This window comes from Limulus polyphemus, unplaced genomic scaffold (assembly GCF_000517525.1).
Source record: "Limulus polyphemus unplaced genomic scaffold, Limulus_polyphemus-2.1.2 Scaffold1260, whole genome shotgun sequence".
In the NCBI taxonomy this organism is placed as follows: domain Eukaryota; kingdom Metazoa; phylum Arthropoda; class Merostomata; order Xiphosura; family Limulidae; genus Limulus; species Limulus polyphemus.
Window position 1 is genome coordinate 106,285 of NW_013666870.1, and position 9,982 is coordinate 116,266.

The 9,982-nt window shown below is 30.9% G+C and overlaps 1 protein-coding gene across 2 annotated transcripts; it reads right to left on the reverse strand.

Moving 5' to 3' along the window:
- Positions 1 to 1,413: 1,413 nt before the first annotated feature.
- LOC106462825 lies at positions 1,414 to 9,064 on the reverse strand. Of its 2 annotated transcripts, XM_022390203.1 has the most exons (7): positions 8,877 to 9,064; positions 7,863 to 7,977; positions 6,521 to 6,688; positions 5,367 to 5,661; positions 4,187 to 4,392; positions 2,349 to 2,515; positions 1,414 to 2,069 (listed from the first exon to the last, which is right to left on the reverse strand). In XM_022390203.1, the coding sequence occupies exons 1-7, from the start codon at positions 8,928 to 8,930 to the stop codon at positions 1,782 to 1,784; spliced, it is 1,293 nt and encodes a 430-aa protein (XP_022245911.1). In that variant the 5' UTR covers positions 8,931 to 9,064; the 3' UTR covers positions 1,414 to 1,781. The 2 variants fall into 2 exon arrangements, with proteins under 2 accessions (XP_022245911.1, XP_022245912.1); XM_022390204.1 differs by lacking the exon at positions 7,863 to 7,977 and having other exon boundaries at positions 8,877 to 9,053.
- Positions 9,065 to 9,982: the final 918 nt, after the last annotated feature.

A 9,982-nucleotide genomic window follows, 5' to 3' on the forward strand; every position in this document is an offset into this window, starting at 1 on the left:
TCCTACAAGAACAGTTACAAAAGCTACAACTTCTTAAAATCTATTATAACTTAAGCACATATTTTTGTCAAATGTATATAATACATTTTAATTGTTAGCAATGTGCATGCCAAGACTAGAAAGCAAGATAGGCCTACTTTGTTGTTATGTAAGTAATCAGTTTCAAACTTAATAAAACAGGCCAGTTTTTTCTGGAGTAAAATTTATTAATATTCTTATATACCTACCATTTTCATGTCAAGTTGCAGTATCTGCATCCATATTTACAGAAATTGTAACTCATCTATCACAAGTGTCATGTCCCTCATGGAAGATACCATGTTTAATTTCTCAATTTCAATGCTCCTTTTTCTCATTGAATATGTCGAGACAACGTTGAAGCAACACCAGAAGTCGTTGTTGTTGTTTGTTATTAATCACAAATCTACAGAAAGGGCTATCTGTGCTCTGCCCACTACAGGTATCGAAACCCGGATTCCAGCGGTATAAGTCCACAGACATACCACTGTGCCACCAAAAGTCAAAGATCACAAAAGTTTACTTTAGGAACAGTATGCACCAAAGCTGACATTCAATATTAAATTTTGGAATTCACCCAAACATTAAACCATATGCAGTGAGTAGTAATGAATGCTTCAGGTCTCAATGAAATACCAGAGATTATGCATTCTTACAAATACCTCAATTTTCTTTTTAAAGATTTTAATTAATAGAGTAAAACTCTGAATATGTTTAAGCTTTTCTAGGTCATCATAATATCAGGTAAGAAATTTTTTAAAGGCATTTATCATTTTCCAATATTGCTATGTGAATAGGCCTTACAATGGATCATTAATTGTATTCAGATGTTTTCAGTGTGTAGTTGATGTTCTTTTTGAGAAAATATTAAGCAATCAATATGAATTAAACATTTACAGAAAAAAAAGCCAAAATGTTTAATATGCTCATGAATACAATCTTTATGAATTGGAGTTCCAAACTTATGATATTAAAAATATAATTAGACCATATGAAATGTCAAATAAAAGGATAAAATTGAAACTCTGTTTGACAAAACAGTATTCCCTTGAGATAGTGTCTGAAGCTTAATGCAGTAATGGTGCTAGTTGACGTTAAGCACAAAGCTACACAATGGATTATCTGTGCTGTGTGCACCGTGGGTAATTAATCCCTGGATTTTAATATTGTAAATGTCAAGCTTACCAATGAGTCAGAAGATAAATTAATAGTGCAACTGTTAGTGTATCAGAGAAATTATTCAGGAAAGCAATTTTTTTTTATCCTGTTCTCCAATGTGTATATAATTTGAACTGAAACATATACTTTTTATCATAAAACACATTTAAATAAGGTGTCATGAATAAATAACAATCATCAGCTGTATATGTGTAAGAAGTGAGGAACTCAAGAAAGTTTATTACCAAACTTTATTTAATGTCACGTCAGCATGGTTATTGAAGAGTATAAGCTTCTTGTGATACATTTTCACATTGTTTCAATTTGTGTCTATAAATTTATAAATACCTTTACAGGTGCATTATGCACTCTCAGTGGATTTTGGTAGTTAAACTAATTTTGTCTTTACTGTATCCAGTATCTATTTGTAAAATACATTTTAAGATTTAAAAAAAAAATTCATTTTCTTACAAAATATATATTTTTTCAATATCAATATGTAGTGATTCATGTAAAAATATTTAAAATAATATACCCAGTGTTTAAAAAATTACAAAATAATTTGTTTCAAAAATTAAGTAAGTTTTACACATTATTTTATATATCTAGTTTGTTTTAGACTTTATTGCAACTTTCTTAGCCATTTTTGACAATGACAAATGAGACCCACTCCTTAACAAGTATTGGTAAAAGACAAAAATACCAAGTACACAGTATCCACCAATCACAGTTACATACTCGGCGTAATTTGAAAATTGGACGCCACACACTGTATACCAGTAAATGTTACTACCAATTCTTAATTTTGCCATTTCATGTTTGGGCACACAATGAAAATCATAGTAGCCTTCATCATAATCTTCTAAGCACAAGTATTTTCTCTTTTGAAGAACCTGAAACACAGACAATAATGTTTAATTTTGTTTTTATAGAGACAACTATAATGCTCTATTTTATTCATACCAGCAATTTTCACTAAACGATATATAAAAACTGTGACTTACTATATCCAATGACCACTTGAATTTCTCCAGTCCTACGTAAACATTGATACCTAATACATTAACCATATCAATATTTTAATAGAAGATGACAAGACATAAAATATTTACCACTCAGTAAGTATATATAATAAACTCATAGAAAACAATGGTCAGAAGTTTTCTTCTCACCTGACCCATAGGAGTGAAGACATCCAGATACTGGTCACAAGGCCCAATTGGTTCCCGTAGGCCAGTAGCTACTACACTCTCTGGATGCCCAAAGATTGCCACTGCAAAATGTGTTATGTACCACAACCCCAGTAGTACAATTAGTTCATCGTAATGGTGACAACGACCTATTGGTTGGAAATCATCTGGCTATTTAAGTATGCAATACATGAATCAATGATAATTGGGACTATATTGTTATTGCAAAATGAAACCACTCATATCAGTAACTGAGATGTGAAGAGAAAAGAAAACATTTAAGATTTGCATAAATCCATGTTACAACTCTTCTTGATAAATATTCAGTATTTTTTTATCACAATGGTGAAACAAGTTTTCTCAATCTCTTTCCTTCATGAAATTACATTGATAATATTAAACTACAACATTAAGTGAAAAGTTTATGTTAACAGGTATGTGACAGAAACATGACAAAATTTCAATCATCTTTAATTATATAGTAAAATATGATTCTAAACACTAAGTTTATAAATGTTCATACCTTTGGTTTTATGTCAAGACACACTTTAAGGAATGCTTAAGCCCATACAGAAGATACTATGTTATTCAAGTTTTTCAAATTCTCTTTCCTTCAGGAAATATTAGTAATATTATTAATTGGTGTCTGTTATTATGTTTAATTTCAATCATTAATAGATTTCAGTAAGTGTTAGAAAGAACACTGTAGTAATAGGAAAGTTGGGGTTAAAATGAACAAACTAGCAGAGGATAACTCTCATAATCAGTTGTAAGAGAACTTGCACACTACTTTCTCCTTATACTTTGTTGTACTGAGATTTAACCTATTAGCTCTTTTCATAATTAACTATTCTGCATCAGAGATACTAGTTTACCACAGACTATTTGTTGCTCATTTTAATCCATACTTTCCATAGACTTATATAGTCTAACTTTTTCATCAAGATTTCTTTGTAATGATTGGTTCTTCAGATGAATACTTTTCAAGTGAATTTTATCTAATTATCTGAATAAGATCAATAAGCACAGCAACAAAATGGATAATATAAATCTTCATCACTAAAATAAGTTTGAAACACATGTAAAATTGAAATAGAAACAACTGCATGCAAACATGTATTTACTGTACAAACACAATTCTATATAAATCACTAGATATGCCTCACTTGGAAAATTGTGTATAGTTTTGGTCTTCTTATCTAAAAAGGGATATTGACTTATTGGAGAAGGTTCAGAGGACAACTAGAATGAGTCCAAAGACAGAAGGGTTATATTATGGGATATGTTAAGAAGAATAAGAGGTGATCTTATTGAAGTTTATAAGGTTATCTGGGGTGAGGGGGGAGGTGATAGGATAAAGACTTCTGCTTTGTTGTGAACAGTTTAACTCCAGTTAAGACAGTTGTATTTTTTTAAATAATGGTATACTTGGAATGAATGCCATCAACATGAATGAAAGCCAGGACTATACATGAGCTTAAGAAGGGAATCAATGATTTCCTGAAAAGTGAAGAGTTGGTTTAAATTTTTACTTTTCCCAAGGGTAAGTGTACGAGGACAGCCATATAATAACAAAAGGTCTCTTGTTCTATATAGGTTATGTTAAATACTGGTAACAGATTTGTACAAATACTACTATTTATGAGTTAATATACATAACTCCATTACAATTTTGAAATAAAACAGGAGATATAAATAGTTTATAACTGAATGAAAAGTAGCTTGTGAAATTAAAATGCAAACCACAGACAGAATGATTCAAGTGAATAATATAAACTAATCTACATTGATGTAATTAAGAACTACAAGTTCAGACTTGCCTTTCTTTGGCCTAGCTTCAATGGATGGATCACGATCACCGAGCCAGAAGATCATCAGATACATGGATAGGAAAAGGAAAACACAAACTTCGGAGTGAATTTTTAGTTCATCCTTGAGTAAGTGGTATAAAGGTACAAACTGGATAGAAGCAACTGGCATAATTAAGATGGCTGTCAATATTGAGGCGAGAGCTTCTTTGAAAAACCTGTCATTAACATTGATCACATTAGACTTGACATTATACTTCATATTTTTAAACTACTTCGGAATACTTCATTTCAAATAATAATAAGCAAAGAAACAATAATAGGCTTATTTTCTACTTTTATCAAAAATGGACAAAACTAACACACATCTATGTGAAATAAATAACCAAAGATTATAAGGAGACTGTCTTATTATAACATACTAAATTTAATCTTAGTGTTGTTGTATAAATTTTCATGGCACAAATTATGAATGGTCGCTCAATATTTCTTCAAAAAAATATAAGTTTTAGATAAATTTCATAAAATTAAAAATACATTATCATACAATAACCTAACAGAGGCGACAAAGACAATAAAATTTTGTTAACATTTTACAGCTACATATTATCTTTTGAATAAAACAAATTAATGATTCTCAAAAACTACACAAGATTAGGTATAATGTGTGTCATGTCACAAGAAATACTTTGATATTTCACATATTGAAGTAGACTCATAATGTGGGTGATACATGTTTAACAAAGGCATATCTACAAAATTAAAGTAAGGGACTGGAGCTCAATTCTACACAGATAGATAGATGTACATAAGATCCCAATAGTTTAAATAACCATAATCTTGGATAAATATCTAATTCTTAAAAATTACATGTATGGGCAATTTTAATTCAAAATTGGTAACAAGTATTTATTTTTATTTTTAAAAAGTTGTTCAAAAAGCTGAAAGGAGGGGTTAAAGAGCCCCCAGTACCATATCTAACTATGCTCAAGAATATAAACATACAGGCAGAGTTTTTCTCTCACATTCTTTTTTTTTTTCTTTCTCAATTTAAAAATGCTTTACTTATAGTTCTAAACAAATTGTTGCTATAATCAAAGTACATTTGTTTCTAAAAAGTAATACTGTTACATTTAAAAATTGGACTTATACTTATTTTGCACGTGTAAGGAGAGTTGAATCCTGAACTAACCCTCCAGAACTGTACTTGTCGTTCCCTGTAAGTAGCCACCGGAAACCATGAAGTAAGAAAGTCAAGGTACAGCCTAAGGCAGCCAAAAAGTAAAAGCTACTCCAGGGAACCCAGTAGTGTCTGTCATAGATATTAGGGTCTGTATCATGCCAAGTCCACCACACAAAGTTTACACCATTGATATCCCAGGGAACATCGATGGCTAAGACAGTAAGGCCTACAGCAAAAGGTTCAGCCCAAAATGGAAGCCATAACCTGGAAACCGCTGCAGCAGATGTATACAGTAGAACAGGATCTACAAAACGATAAATTGAATACTTGGATATGATGGTTCATAGATTATGTTCAAAAATGATTGTGGGGCATCATGGGAAATGATGGTACTTGCAGTTTTACTTTCTTTGAGGTCAGTATCCAATAGACAACTAAATCAGGTGTTGCAGAATATGGAGTACTAATATAGTTTTTGAGCACTTAACACCGCATTATGGTTGTGCTTATGCATTTATGAATTGCAATTGAATCCTAAATTCTAGTGTTTTAAGCCTCTTAGCTTATCACCGAGTCACCAAGGGAAAACAAATTATCAGAACATTAATAACAATTCTTTTGGATTGGCCATCCCATTATAAAATCCCAATGACTGAAAGGGTGAGCATGTTTACTGATGGGATTTGAACCTGCAACCCTCAGAATTTGAGAAAGTTAAGCTATGTAGTTGATAATTTTAGAATTGAGAAAACACAATACTGTTAATTGTAAGTACTAAGCTATTCATTTGTAAAGAGTAGCCCAAGTGGTAGTGGTAGGTAGCATTAATTAGCTATCTTCCCTCTAATCTACGACTTCAAAATGAGGGAGGGCAAGTGCAGACAGCCCTCAAGTAGCTTTGTGTAAAATTCAAAATAAACAAACTTTTTCAAACAGCAAGAATAAAAAACTTAAGAAGATTATTTTTTGATGACATTTGTCTTCTAATCTATACTTCTGTGGAATAACTTTTTGAAAACTAAAAATATTGATATTTGACATTACACAAGGACATATATGTATGTATTCAAAATACTAGTACTTACATATACTAACAAGTAAAACAAGTAACATATATTTTTAAAGCCTACACAATATCATTTCACAAAACAAAACAGACTTACAGACACAAACAATTAACAAAGGTAGACGATGACCCAAGAACATGACTGTGGCTTGAGAGTGCCAGAAGTTGTCTATCTGTGGAACCAAATAGCTGATACTTTCGATGATTAATCCTGACATAACAACTGTCCACCATAGAGATAAGAATCGGCCGCCATGTCTGGTGGCTAAAAGAACAAAGATACAGAACTTAAGAGTGAGATGAAATACATCAAGTTATTAAGTTACTGTAGCAATAACATTACTGTTACAGTTATGCATAGCTTACATTACAACATAAATGGGTAGATTACAAAAAGTGTACAATGCCCATCAGCTATGTTTTGAAATTGAAGAAAAAAAAAAGTTGTTTTAATAGTACCTTACAATTTGTTTAGACACCTTTTACAGTGATCATAATACTAACGTATCAAATTATAAAAAAAAAAGACCTTTAAAAAAGGTCCACAATTTTATTAATTTGAGGTATTTTGGTTTGGTTGTTGTTAACCACAATCTGATTTTTAACATAGTAAGCCTGCAGCCTTACTGCTGAGCCATTGAGGTACTTCAAATCCTTTTGTTAAAAAAACATTGAAATTTATTTATCATTTTAAAATCTTACCATTTCTAAAACAATATTTCCATGTGTAATAAGTTAACAATAATGACATATTTCTATACAATAAAATTTAATAAACAATTTTTCATTGGACTGATCATAATGAATTGAAAACTATAGAATCAGCACAAATAAATTTATCCACCAACCATTCTAAGAAAGCTCTAAGTGTGTGTGTGTGCGTGTGTGTAAATCATTACTGTAACCATTTGCATTTTATTCATTTTATTTTGTAACTGTAAGATGAATTTCAATCTATTCTCACAATCATTCAGATTTTTGGAGGAGAAATATGCATTTAATCATACCTGTGTTCATAAATACTTATTGATGTGGTATGTATGTCTTTCAAAATAACAACGACTAAGTATTTTTGAATTTTTTACAATCTTATATTCTGAGTGAAAATGTAAAAAGAATAATTATGTATGTGCATCTTCAACATTTTAACTGGAAAATTGTTATCTATAAAGTATAAGCTATAATTATTAGCTAATGTACAGATTTTCTATTAAGTTTACAAAAGCCCAAAAATATTTAATCTTGACTGAGTTAGTTCACATTATAAAGCACAAAGATAAGTAGATAATTAACTTACCATTTATTTGTTAATTTCTCTTCTTCACTAAAAATGAATTTCAGAGAAGAAAATATAATGCAGAGGCCTAAAATTCTTTGATTTGCAACTCCCATTGCAACAGATTAGTTTCTTTACATCTAAGTTAAACAAATCAACTTACCATGTTTATATGTAAGGATAAAACAAATGATCACAACCACCTCAATACACAAAAATGTTGCATGGTTTCGCCAGAGATCACGCGGATCTTGAATTACAATAAGCCAATGAAGAAACTAAAAAAGGAAAGTACTATATAGTCCATGGTACATAAATTTCAAGTTTTTTTTTGCATTCTGTTGTATACCTACTAAAAATAACAACATTGATGAGAAACTTTTATCTTGCAATATATTAAAAGTTAAATGCTAAATTGTACAAAATGAACATTTTATTAATTTCTGTATTAGTCGGTACACTTCAAATTTTATTCATAACATTGAAACATATGTGTTTTGTATATATATAGTTTTAGACAGATTTTAGATAAAAACAGGAAAATGTGTGATTTCTGAGGCCATATATTTTAAGCACGGGAGTGTAAAAATGTGATCGTACAATGTGTTTATTACATGTGGCGTCACCTATTAAACCTTCAAGGTACTATGTGTGGATCCTAAGTTAAATTACCTTTACGTGAAATATAAAGTTTAATGGAATGGAGCCTACATTAGAGGGCAAGCGTTATGGTAGTATCTATACAAGTCAGTGTAATGCCCCTAATGTGCAATTCGTTAATTTTAAATCAAGTTTAAATCAGTTATTATGCCGTTGTATATATATATTTTTTCCCCCTTTCGATTCTTAAGACTTAAGGTACTAGGGCTAGTGGACGTTGGAACTTAGACTGTAGGCCTAGTACTAATGTTAGAATAGAACATGCCTTTACTTAGGTTTAAGTTTTAACAGCACCCAAGTGCCGTGCATGTGAGATTTGGACAGAATTAAAAATGAAGGTTGTAACAATAATCTTCTAAAAGTTATTGTTAAATATCATTGCTAATCATCAAATACACTTAAAGTTAAAATGAAAAATAAACAATAAAAAAAAAACTAGGCATGTAATATATATATATATATATAGATATCATTCCAAAGTGCTTTTATAAGTTTTTGTACTAGTAGTTAAGATTACCTCTTTAAACTGTTCACGTGAGATCGTAAAATTGTCTGCCATAGCTACAGTCATACTTTCTTGTCTCTAATTTCTGTTGCGGCTCGACGTACAGCACAACAGACGTTAAACCTTCGATATCTACCTGACGAGTGACGACAGATAAGTACAGTTATATTGATGGGTGGAACAAGGAAAATCCAATATGCCGACAAAGTCCATCATGTGACTCGAAGTTTCTGAATGAATGAGATCATATAAAACTTGTTACCTGATTTTCGAGAAGTTTTCTCAGCTCTGAACTTTTAACTTTAAAATATAATCTCAGTTTATGTTGCTTTTTGTAGATATTACTTTCCAAAAATAATTTTTTCCTTCACAAAATTGTTTGGTTTGAAAATAACATTTTCATAATTCCAAAATATGTGTTACTGTTAATAATACAGAAAACATGGTATCTCATAATTGTCTTTTAAACTATGGATTGCCTATAAAATATTAGTAAGTATGGACGACAATAATGCCCTTAATAATAATACTGTTACGTCTCTGGTCGTTTGTTAATTTCCTGTAAAAATTCTTCCCGAAGAACTTCAGCGATACAAGTCCTTTTTCAAATAAAACTAGTTTATTCTTCCTCAATACAACTTTGCAATACTCAGAATGTCCACAGTCACTTTAACTTAAACACACACTAAAATTCGCAATGATTTACACACTTTACTTACGGTTTGATTCGATTATCCCTCTATATCTCCCCCTCTGCTAATAGTTGCCGGCCTTATATAAACAAAAATAGAGGGGTCTAGCAAAGCTGGGACGTTCGTGAGGTTCCCTGATCCTTATAGAATCTCTTCACGTGTTACCAGCGTCACGTGACTTCCGCTGCCGTAACAATACATTATGAAAATTTGTAGTGGTCCGATTTAAAAAATAATGATCATAAAGAGGATCGTGTGTGCGATATGGATAATTCAATTAAAGTTCTAATTTTTGTGCCATCTATCGTGTTAAAGATTGATTAAGAAATATGATGACCAACCTATTTCTTATTTTACAAAATTATATTAGACCAAATATCAGACCAAACCAAGCCTTTATAGTAGTGAGATATCGAAAATCGAACT

Excerpts from the sequence above, each read along its gene's own strand:
- LOC106462825 (XM_022390203.1), bottom strand. The coding sequence starts at position 8,930 with ATGACTGTAGCTATGGCAGACAATTTTACGATCTCACGTGAACAGTTT. Across the intron at positions 4,393-5,366 it reads GACAAGTACAGTTCTGGAGG|GTTTTTCAAAGAAGCTCTCG; the intron begins GTTAGTTCAGGA and ends TGTTAATGACAG. Across the intron at positions 2,070-2,348 it reads TCTTCACTCCTATGGGTCAG|GTTCTTCAAAAGAGAAAATA; the intron begins GTGAGAAGAAAA and ends TCTGTGTTTCAG.